This window comes from Onthophagus taurus, chromosome 1, assembly GCF_036711975.1.
Source record: "Onthophagus taurus isolate NC chromosome 1, IU_Otau_3.0, whole genome shotgun sequence".
Taxonomy (NCBI): domain Eukaryota; kingdom Metazoa; phylum Arthropoda; class Insecta; order Coleoptera; family Scarabaeidae; genus Onthophagus; species Onthophagus taurus.
The window spans coordinates 28,482,262-28,494,450 of record NC_091966.1 but is presented as its reverse complement, the minus strand read 5'-3'; the positions used below and the strand labels follow the sequence as shown (position 1 = coordinate 28,494,450).

The 12,189-nt window shown below is 31.6% G+C and overlaps 1 protein-coding gene across 3 annotated transcripts; it reads left to right on the top strand.

Moving 5' to 3' along the window:
* Positions 1–5,193: 5,193 nt before the first annotated feature.
* On the top strand, positions 5,194–12,126 carry LOC111413417 (sensory neuron membrane protein 2-like). 3 transcript variants are annotated; one of them, XM_023044399.2, is made up of 11 exons: positions 5,194–5,310; positions 5,387–5,881; positions 5,937–6,093; positions 6,354–6,514; positions 6,566–6,716; positions 6,772–7,044; positions 7,101–7,318; positions 7,372–7,568; positions 11,525–11,643; positions 11,704–11,829; positions 11,886–12,126. In XM_023044399.2, the coding sequence occupies exons 3-11, from the start codon at positions 5,971–5,973 to the stop codon at positions 12,057–12,059; spliced, it is 1,542 nt and encodes a 513-aa protein (XP_022900167.1). In that variant the 5' UTR covers positions 5,194–5,310; positions 5,387–5,881; positions 5,937–5,970; the 3' UTR covers positions 12,060–12,126. The 3 variants fall into 3 exon arrangements, with proteins under 3 accessions (XP_022900167.1, XP_022900150.1, XP_022900158.1); XM_023044382.2 differs by having other exon boundaries at positions 5,387–6,093; XM_023044390.2 differs by lacking the exon at positions 5,194–5,310 and having other exon boundaries at positions 5,359–6,093.
* The last annotated feature ends 63 nt before the right edge of the window (positions 12,127–12,189 follow it).

Sequence of the window (12,189 nt, the reverse complement as noted above, 5' to 3'; positions counted from 1 at the left end):
GTTTTCTTGAAATTGAAAGTTTTCTTAATAAAAATCATGTATCTCCTTTTACAGCACCTTATAAAAATGCGTTCATTTTACTTCTTATTTTATTTTTAATGTGGACTATTTATCCTATCATACAAAAATTGAATGGTAAGTTTTTATGAAATAATGTTAATATTTTAAAATACGTTAATATTTTTTAAGATCCTCGAATAGGTTTCTCATCATATTTACTGGATATCTTTGTCTTTTTAATGCATACCAACTTTTTATTGGGAGCTTTGTCATTTACTAATGACAGAGGGAAATTGATAATTCTAATAAATAATTTGAGCAATTTTAATCGTTTTGGAATTCCAACGGAGCTCCGCTTTGTCGACAATTTTATTAAAAACGGTTTCAAGTATACCCGTTATGTTTCATACGGATATATAGTTGTTTGGAATATATTATTATTAAGGAAGAATTGTTTCAATAACAATCCGCATACTTGTTATTTGCTTTTTAATTATTACATTCCGTATAAACTACAACCATGGTTAGAAGGATTTTTGGTTGTACGAGAAATGTTTTTATGCGCAGCAACTTTCAAGTTTGTTATAGGAGGAGTAGGTTTCATTGTGTATGCGTTTGAATTGATTATAATTCGTTTAAGACATATTACAATGTTAGTAAATCAAATTAAATTTGAAATTGGGGACAAGAAAAGTTTAAAACTTCGTAGTATTATGATGTATCATCAAGAGGTTTGTGGACTATTTCATATTTGTTGCAATGTTTTTGGAAAGGTAATTGTACTACAACGATTTTGTACTGTTGGTTTAATTGTTTTAAATGCCTCTGTGTTTGCTTTGGTTAGTATTTAGATATGTTTCATCTAAAACTTTTATTTATTGTTTATCATTTATTTTTAAGCAATACTACATGTTCATTTGTTACTTATTGATCGGAAGCCTGTTAATATTGGCGATATGCAACACAGTTGGACAACGTATTATTGATGCGGTAATTATAAAATATCTTATTACAAAAAAGAAATTAATCGATTTAATTATAGAATGATTCTTTAGCTGAAGCTATTTATAATATGAATTGGTATGATGCCGATCTTAAACTTAAAAGGGACATATTGATTTTCCTATTGTTAAGTCAACGAACTTTTAACATCAAATTCGGGGTTTTGGGTAGTGTATCCTATTCAGCAATGACTGAGGTAAAACGTTTACAAAAGTAATATTAAAAAAATAAGATAATTTTTTTATAGGATCTTAACAAGTGTTACGGTTGGTTTAGGACAATTTCTACTTTAATTTCACAAAAGAAGTATTAATAATTATTGGAAATATTAATATTTAAAAAAAAGATGTAAACTCATCGAATCAATTTTACGGTTGTAATGATGTAATGTTTCAGTTAAGAGCACCACTAAATATTTATCGTAGAATATTTAAAAAAATTAAAGACATAAAAAATTTTTGTGAAAGAATTAATAAATAATTTATTATTTAAAGTTATTTATTTATTATTGAATTTAATTTTATTTATTTTTTAATTTATTTACGAATGTGTCTATGCACTTTTTAAATAAATAGAAATACACTCTTAAATCTTCTTGACAGTAATACCACCTGTGCAAAGTTTCCTCCATCATACGACATAATACATCAGAATCAATGGTTCACCAGTTTTTTTGTTAATTTATCTGATGATGTACACAGTACGCGTCATATGTAACCCCCCTGTTTAATTTGAAAACGGTTAGAGATATCGTCTTTTCAGTTTGTTTAATTGTGTATTTTTTATTCGATAAAAATGACATAGGTGTAAACAAAGGAGAAATTAAACTGTATCAGTCGACAGCAAAGAAAATTATTGAATTGGCATCAAAAACAGTCATCCAGTGTACGAAAAGTAATTAAAAGCGTGATTGCTCATTTTTAATATACCTATAGTTCACAAGCACATTATTATATCGACATAAACAGCAGACGAATCTATGCGGGGAGGACAACATCAACAGCGCATCTTCCGGAATTTGTGAATTTGCATAGCAAAAACTTTTCTAGTGACAACTTGATCAAAGATCCACAATAGACTCCTGATCATGTAGAACGTTTCTCATGTAGTTCAGATAACGAAGAACCTTCTGTGACACCTCCGCTAGCTTGCAATATTCCGCAGTAAAGCAGTCTAAGTAATTTGTCCTCAAGAGTTTTCTTTCGAACATATCCTTGCAAAGTATGCTGTGTTAGCTAATATATTTGTCCTTCGAATCTCTGCCAAGACTTGTTAGTTCTACTCCAAAGTGACTATACACTTTTACAGGCTCAATTTGGTCGTCCGTTCTTTCATTGCTTTGTATGTTTGCTCTGCATCTTTCATAGTTCGCTCATAATGTTAAAATCAGTTGCCAGTTGCACGGTTCTATTGACCAGTCGAGGTTAAATAATGTTGAAGCTGTGCGATGACAGATATTTCTGTTACTTGATTTTGTCGATTCTTTCTTTTGCTTCTAAATCTTTCTCTCCAAAACTGTGTTTTAACTTAATACATATTCTTGTGCTTACTGGGTAGAAGTCTAAAATATTGGATTTGATTTTGTTATCCACAATAAATGCTACAACGTGTTATTTCACTCCTGCTTCCTTGCAGCTGTATAGCACGGTATGTGTTTTGATATCTCTAATATTTCTAATCTTTTAACTAATTTCTTTCCTGAACAGCTATTATTACCATATAATACCTTTGTAAAGCTTCAAACAGTACTATTTATGCTCCCGATTTATTTAGTGTACTCACAGGTATGTTGAGTGGAACTGTTCCATAAATATCGTGTGCTTCATTAGGGGAGAGTGGGATAATTGCGAGCACTTAAGGGAAAATTGAAATAAAACAAAACTTGATAAAATAAGTATGAAGGCTTTTACGACTGGTGCTAATTAAACTAAAACTAGAACTATCGCCAGAACTGACACTAGATCTAGAACTAGAAACTTTCGGGTTAAGCCGTGCGTCTTTTGAAAAAATGTTTGACGTATCGGATGCCATGTTGCAACCTTCTTCAGAAACAAGTTCGACATTGAACTTCTGAAATGCATTCTCTAGTGTTAGTTCTAGTGATAGTTTAAACAACCTAATAAAGTTACGAATGTTGCTTAGTACTGAGACTTTACTTAAACTAATCAATCTTAAGTTCTCCTAAACAACGCAGATAAATTTTCAATATAAATCAAATATTAATAAAAAAACAAAACCTTGGTATCCGTAATTACCCTACAGCACGTGGGGTGTCACAAATAAATCCTCTACTCTAGATGTACTTTCACCACTCCTACAGTTTTCGTGGGCCCATAAATTAGATTTGCAGCATTTTATCCAGTCTTCACTTGGAGGATCCTCATACTTTTCATCACAAATTAGGCAATAATATCCTTCCTCCTTCGCATCTCCTTCATTGGCCTTTTTTCTTCCGTGGTATATCCTTCCTTTGTCTTAATGTTATCATCTGCAAATGCAAGATTCTTCACACCTTTCTCACCTATAGTGGAACTTACAGTTTCTTCACTCCCTTTCATGTGCTCATTATTTTCCTCCTCGTTTTTTTTTCTAAAATATCTTTCATAGGACTACTGGTTATTATATCTACTGGCTATCTGCATGTAAAGTGGCGTACCAATGATGCCTGATGCTTCACCTGATTACGCCACTTTGCAAATTTCCAATACGATTTTCAGGTAGTGATGTCGCATCTACGAAATGTTCATCAAATTTGGTTGTATCTATTGGCCAAATACCAGCTGCCCGATATTGAAAGCGACAACAATATTATTCCATTTTGGCGATAAAACAGATAGCAAGCAAGGCTAACATGACTATCATAATTAACCAGAATAAGTACAGTTGGCTCTGCAACGACTTAGCATAGGAGATAAAGTGGTGTAACCAATCTACGAATAGGTTCTCGTTGATCCAACCCGAATCGATAACGGCTGCTATCATATCAGCGTTGCCTCCACGCTATAATTGGGCATTCATACGCTTCCTCTTAAAAATAAAACACGGAGCTATATATTTTCCTGAAGCACTAAATGCGCAAACAATTGTTGTTGTCGTGCCTCATTCACTACTCGTTGTCATACCGACTTGTTTCTGGCCTTTTGGTGCTAAAATTCTTTCTAGTTTTCATTATCATATGTCTATTGATTTTATGCATTTGTCCCAACTCTATAAGCATTTCATTATAGAAATTTCGGTTTAAAAGTTCTTCGATCAGGTATTCCGTGGTGTTACGTAACTACCTATGGTAATCTTATCTCCAATAAAAACTTGTATTAAACTTGATCCACTGTTATTAACTTCATCGTAATTTTCTTTTGGCAGTCTTGAGTTCTAGAAAAATTCTAAGTCTCGACAGTCCTCAATGGATTAAAACCCACTATTCACACTACTCAATACCATTTCCTCAATATATAGTAATCTTAATTTTATCTAAGCTTGATATGTGACGATTGGACATTGACACCAATACATCCCTTGACAGTACCGCTACTGATTGTGAACCGGACTATAAAATAATCTTATATTACATGAATATGATTATTAGAAAAATCTGAATTATGACAGTCCATATGTTATTAAAGCTAGAAACTTAAATATAAAGGATATTGCATCAATTCAAACTTGGAAAAATGAAGAATATTTGAATAATTGGTAAGGCGAAAAAAGTAATTGCAATAAAATACGTGGAACAGATGGATTATTGTATCCTCCGTTTAATAATAAAGAAACTAGATTTGAAGTCTATAATCCAGATATCTGTAGAGTTGAAACATTTCAAACAAAATATAATTCATCTTTTCAAGATATGGATTCTAATGTTGCTAGGAGTAATTTAAATGTATTCTCCAATGAAAATAATGAAGAATGTTATTGTACGAAAGCAACAAAAGCTCCTTCTGGGATTTGGAGATATGTTAACATGCATGAGTAAGATTCTTTTCATTTAGGTATTTTATAAATTACTTTCTTGTATATTTAAGATTATAGATTTATAACATCATTCCCTCATTTCCTTGATGCGGATGTTGAAAATGAAATTATAGGATTAACTCCAACTGAAGAATTATATGGATCATCTATTACGATCGAACCAGTATGATATTAACCCTGTCAAACTTACGCTACAGATTTTATTTTTTAGACTACAAGATGATATTAGAAGCAAATAAACGAATACAATACAACATGGTTGTTCGACCTGTACAAGACATTGCTATAACACAAAACGTAATCTCAATGATTATGCCGATTCTTTGATCTGAAGAGGTTGTATTATTAATTATTATTAAGTTTGTTTTATATTTTTTTTATATGTTTTATATTTTTTATATTTTTATATCAGAGTGTTAAATTACCTGATGATTTGGTAGAAAAACTGAAAAATGATTTTTTAAGCAAGCTGAAAGAAGTAGATGAGGAAAAAGATGATAATTCAGGTGTTGGAGTTGTTTTAAAACCACAATATTATCTTGTGTTTTGTATTTACGGATTGTTTATGCTACACTAATTCATTTACTCAGTTGTATACTATATTAATCTAGTATTTTAATATTGCTAATAATTTTTAATCGGGTGATACTGAAAATTAATTAACTAGGTATCACCGTCATTACAAGTGTTTCACATCAAAACCTGTCACAACCTAAATAAAATTATCAAATGAATAAGTATTTTTTTGTTATCTCTACCGAAAGGAACACGAAGCAACGGCGCAATTATAATGTAAAATTGTGTTGTGTTGCATCGTCAAATACAGCTGCGCTTTCATCAATTATTTCTTATCTATCGTTCGTGCTATCTATTAATTTTCAATTTTTTGAAAATCGTATCGGAAATTGTATTGTATTTCTTTATGAAGCCTATAAAGAGTTCAACTACAGGTTTTGTTGTAGTTACGTTCGTAAAAATTTCGTATTGTTATGGAAAATGAGGAAATCTGAAAATAAATTACTTTTATATTGGGCGATTGCCGGTGTTTTTATTGCAATCATTGGAATTCTTTTAGGATTGGTTTTATTGCCCTTTATTATTGATGACCAAATTAACAAGGTAATTAAATTTTTAATTATTATTTTGAATTAATTGTTAAAATTAATAATTAATGTACTAATTTTCGTATTGATCAAAGTTCACATACTACGATTATCTTTTCGATTATTTACTTAATTGTTATTATCTTGAATGATAAAATTAGAATCTCTTTTGGGTATCTTTTTGTTGCCCATCTGTAAAAATACACATTACAACAAGTTCTTTATTTAGAATGTGTTTCATTCATTCATAACATAATTTTGCTTAATTTTTTATAGCAACTAAGGATATCGTATGGAAGTGATGCCTATGAAAGATGGAGAGAGCTACCGATAACGGTTGATTTTAAAATTTATATCTTTGAAGTAGAAAATTGGCGAGATGTAGCTTTGAATGGAGCTCGCCCACATGTAAAAGAAATTGGGCCATATATCTATAAGTAATATAGTTTAAGAAGTATTGATTTTTTGTATATATTGATTTTTTATAGAATGTTTAGGAAAAAATATAACATATCGTACGACGAATCTGAAGATTCATGGACTTACACCCAATATTACCATTTCGAATTTGATCGTGAAAGAACCGATTCTAAATTAAGTGAAGATGACGAATTGAATGCGCTAAATGCAATTGCAAATGTAATAATAAATATATAAATCTTTGAAATGTTCCCCAAAAACAAAAGTGTTTTAGGTATTCTTCCAAATAGCCAATAGATATCTTCCAGAATACCTACTCAAAATACTAGTAGATAAATATTGGAAATATTTGGTTCCAGATACTTTAGAAGACACCATTTTCCATAGAGTCCGTGTTGGCGATATTCTGTTCGATGGTTATACATTTTGTGAACCGAAAAATTGGAGTGGGGTAATTGGGATAATGTGTATAGTTGCTGCATTATTAGACGTGCCATTCATTAGCTTGCAAGATGATTATTCTTTAAAGTTTTCTTATTTTGATTTTGTATGAAAACATTTCTTGTAACATAAATTATTAATAATTTATTCATTTCATTATAGAAACAAGATAAACACGATGGTATATTTACTGTAATCGGTGGTAATAATGATATTTCAAAATTGGGATGGATTACACAATGGAATGGATACGTATACAATGAAATATGGGGTGAAAGATTTTCACATTGCAATAAAATACAAGGTCGAGATGGTACTGTTTATCCCCCAAAACTTCAAAAAGAAGACGAAGTAGTTCTATTTACAACAGAAATATGCAGGTTATAGATTTTGTTAAAGAGATTTTAATCATTTCATTTAAAAAATTATTTAGAACTCTTAAAGCTGAATTTGATGGGGTAGAAGTTTACAATGGAGCTAAAGTACATCGAAGAGTATTAAATGAAAAAACATTTGGCGATCCTGATAAGTATCCTGAAAATGTTTGTTACTGTGGGAAATATGAAAGGAATCTGTATGGAGAAAAAAAGTGTTTGCCTAATGGTTTTTTCGATATTTCACCATGTTATAGTATGGCAGAATCAAATATAAATGAGAGTTTCGAGATAGCTTCCTTGGAAAGAATGTTTCAATTCAGTTAATTCAGCAATTATGAGAAATAAATGAGCTTATCAGCTTAACAAAGATAGATGATAGAAAGCTTAATTCAGTTTAATTTACTTTGTATTCTGGTGAGGGTTTTACTGTTTATCGGACTGAAAGGATAATTTTGGTCAGATAGTGCAATAATTATTATTTCTGACATTTCTATTCATACAATTTACATCGATTTTCTTCTCTTTTAAATATCAGATCCATATTCACTGATACTATTGAGTGACTTCTTAAATGTGGTAAAACAAATTCTTCAATAATATGATTAGTATGTGAGTAAGATATAAAAGTTGATGTTGAAAATGATGCATTTAAGCAAAATGCAGAATACCGTTGCAGTATTAGACAATAAATTTAACCCCTTTCTATGTTACCTCACATATACAATTCCATCTAAATTGAGTGTGAAATCGAGCTCTTCGCTTTGTAAATCTCTCACTGTTCTTAGGAAAAACTATTACACCATTAAACTCCATCCAAGGAGGTTTGAGTAATCCTGAACTGAATGCTAAGACCATTAAGAATTTGATCAACTGGGTTCCTGAGTTCCTGAGGGATTTTTGGAGAGCGACACACGAACAAGATGGTATCAGACCAACGAAAAATTACTAGCAGTATGCATAAAGGGCCTAAAGGGGTTTAGAGTAGCCGACTAAATTATAAGACGCATTGTACCTTTCGTAGATTCCTTTCAATATGTCTTGCAGAAAACAAATTTTTGATTTACGTGGATTTTTTGTGTACCTTATAAAAAATACTTGAAATAATTTTATGGCATCTACAAGTCCAAGACAGATTTTGATAAATTACACTGTTTTCTAAATATAAGCACATGTTCATCAATAATTAGATGTCGTTTATTCCAAACGATCTTATTGGATACATTTTTGGGTCCAATCTTCGGTCGAATAGTGCTCCTTGATCACATTGTGTTGAATATGCTGACTTCACGAAGGCTTACTTTAATCAAGAATGTTGCTATCAGAACTTGGGTCATTTTCGATTTTGAGTTCAGGCGTGGTCTCCTACTCTTCATTATTTCGCGCAAGCGTTTGCTTGAGGGTCATTAATGCTTTCTGTATCAGAACATTCACGTCCAACATCACTTACAGTAAAATATTCAATGATTTTCAGTAATTCTTCATCAGTGATAGAGATTTCTACGCATTCCAATCTATAATTGACGATGCGTTTAAATCAATGATATTACAGTCATGTTGCTGAGTGAACTTTATTGAAAATTTGCACATCTATTAGCATACAATTGAACTAAATAATGAAGAAACAAGTATAGCATTGCTGATATTACACGTTGCAGTGAAGTGTTTATAGTACACACTTCAATCAGATCATCCAATATTGCTTGAAAAGTGTTCTTTTGATGCATTTCTTTCAAACAACAAAACGACGAAACAAAATGCGATTGTCAGCGAACATAATTAAGCGATTCAAGAAAGGAGCTTCAGTCCGATAATGAGTAAATATCCTTTGAAATGTCTTTTTCATGATTCTTAAACGTATACTGCCTTTTAAAGGACGCCACCTTGAAATTCTTATTTAGTTAGAACACAAAACAGTTTTAAAAGTATTCAAAAACAGTCGAAAACTACGATTTCAGTTTAAACTTCATAATTTTACCGAATTCTTATGCAAAAATAAGGTTGCAGAAGCTGCAATTGCAGGCAGATGTTTATCCACTATCATGTTTCTGTATTCACCCTTGGTTACAGACAGTTCAATGACCTTCGTCTCTAGAGACCCATCTGGACGATTTTTACTTCTACGTTCTGCTGGGTCCTGTTGCTTCTACGTTCCGTATTTTCATGGTTTTCTGCCATATCTTCGTACAGCTTTTTAAAGTATTTTTATTGGTTTCTTTCTGTTTCTCAATAAATTTCAGATTTTCTTTTGTCCGCTTTTCTTGGTTGATCAAATGTTTGCGTTTATTCTGTTTCTCACTACTTTGTATTCTTCGTATGTTATTGTGCCTGATCTATTCTCTAAATAGAATCTTCTCTTTTTCACAGCTAGATCCTTCACTCCTTGATTGCCAAGGCTTTGTGTTGGGTATATCATTTCCTGATATATCTCATCTCCATAGTGTTTCCTCTGATCATTTAATTACAATTGAGCGTAATACGTAAAAAATATTGTTACTAATATATCAATATTGACTGGTATTGTTACTCACTTTATATCAGTCTTTGCGTCTTTTTCACCTTTATATGAAATATAGCGTGTGAAATGTATTTTAATATATGTTTAGAAGAATACTAGACTGGTATGTTTCCCCGGTTTGAGTAAAAAATATAATATATCAAAAATCAAATCACAAGAATTTACGGTTTTGCTGTACAAAAGATTGCTTAATTTATTCTAAACTTCATACACAAGCGATCTGACTTACAATTAGAACATAATAAAGTTAACACTCACGCTGTTATTGTTACTATTATGTTTCTTGTGCATATTCTAATTTAAGATATACAGTTGCTTTGATACATTTGTTCTGGCATTAACTAATTGCGAATGCTTTTCGTATGTTGAAAATTTTTCATGAAAATTTTATCGTACCTTTTATCGTACCGTGTGCATTTTTCAAAAAACCCTAATTATCTCCCAAACTATAAATGTTAGGTATAGGACATATGGGATATAAAAGATGTAAAATGAGACACCCAAGACGACTAAGTAATAAAATATGGGGGGTGCCATTTAAAAAAATGATGTTATGATACTTCCAAGTTTCGAAAAAGTAACGTGCCATAGTAAAGTGACCAAACGTTCTAGACGGCCGTACTCGGCACCAAAACATACTCGATCATGTTGCTTATGCATGTTCTGAATCTTAAATTGATATCCCAAAAATCGAGTGTTCTCTGATTTTTTTAACAAATGTCTGCTGGAGTAGATTTTTCTAGAAAAATTCGAATAACTCGAGAACGGCCGAATCAGATTGCAAAAAGTAAAGTTATTCATAAACCTTGAAAACAGACAAATCCGAATATGTAAAAATATATAGGGTGTTCCATTTAAAAAAATAAAGTAGGTGGCGACTTCCGGTATAACTGGAAGTGCTACAAATCTGAAAATATTTTAGTCGAAGAGAACGCAATTAATAATACTTAAATCTGAATTTTCAAATTTTTGTTTTGGCTAGAACCCTATAAAGTTGTAATGAACGGTCGTCGTGGATGACCTGTATATGATGTTATATCTTTCGTGAACTAAATAACCAGACAGGTAAATATACCTGCCCTACTTCTCCCATGTGTTTCCCTGTCCGTCCAACTCCTTCATCATTATCCTCCTCCATGCTGTCGTGGGCCTTCCCCTTCGCCGTCTGCCCTGGGAATTCCAGTTTAGTGACTGTTTTGCGACATTGTTGTGCCCGGTTCTGTCTTGCTTCGCTTGTCGAACTATTCGACCTCTTGTATGTTCTCGCTGTATATGTATATGTAATAAGTGTAAGTGTGTGTGCGCTTTCTGTGTTAATGCGTATTGCTGATGTTTTCTTTTTATTTATATCTAGACCTACTTGCCTGCACCATTCTGTTATTTTATTTAGTTTTGTTTCCCTGTCAGCATGCGTTGCCAGAAGGCATATACGGTTAGCGTAGTCTAGCATAATCTAGTATAATATTGAATGGTAGGGGTGATAGCAGGTATCTCCTATCTTGACCGTTATTAAGTTACTAAACTCGTCCCGATGCAGCACCTTGCTTTTTGCGTCGTGAAACAATGATTTTATAATGTTAATTACATATAATTTTACTCTTAATATTTTTAAGGTTTACGACATTTTCAGTACTTTTAAAACTGCTGTAGAATTTTACGCCTGACTTTTTCTGACTTATTAAAGCCCATTTTAGTTGCCCCTGTTATTGCATCATTTCCTCATTTCTTATTTGCTGACGAAGAATATCAAAAAACAGTTACTGGATTGAAACCATCACAAGAGAATCATCAAACTGTCATCAAAATAGAACCAGTAAGAAGGCTTGTTTCCTCTTTAAATGTATATGAGGTTTTATCTTGTTTCTTTTTTCAGATTAGTGGCATACCTATGCAAGGAAATGTTAGATTACAATTCAACATGATTCTTAGGCCTATTCCTGGTATTGAAGCTACCCAAAAATTAACCCCTAGCGTTTGTCCAATAGCTTGGTTAGAAGAAGTAAATTTTTAATTATAGATTTACACAAAATTTTCTAAAAATTACTTTATTTTTAGTCTGTAACAATTCCCGAAGATCTAAGTGGTTATTTCATCGGAATTCTTAACGCAGCTTTCATCATAACAGATGTCCTATTATATGGATTATTGATTATAGGAGTAGGATTGTTTTTCTTTTGCGGCGGGCTTTATCTATATAGACAAAGGATATCTAAAAATTTAGAAAATTAATAAATTGTGTACCTAAATGTAAAAACTAAAAAAATAATCACATTGTGTTACTAATAAAATATCTTATCTAAGTGAACAAAAATACATCTATTATTGAAGTACTTTACTATTCAGTTTATACTTGAAACTT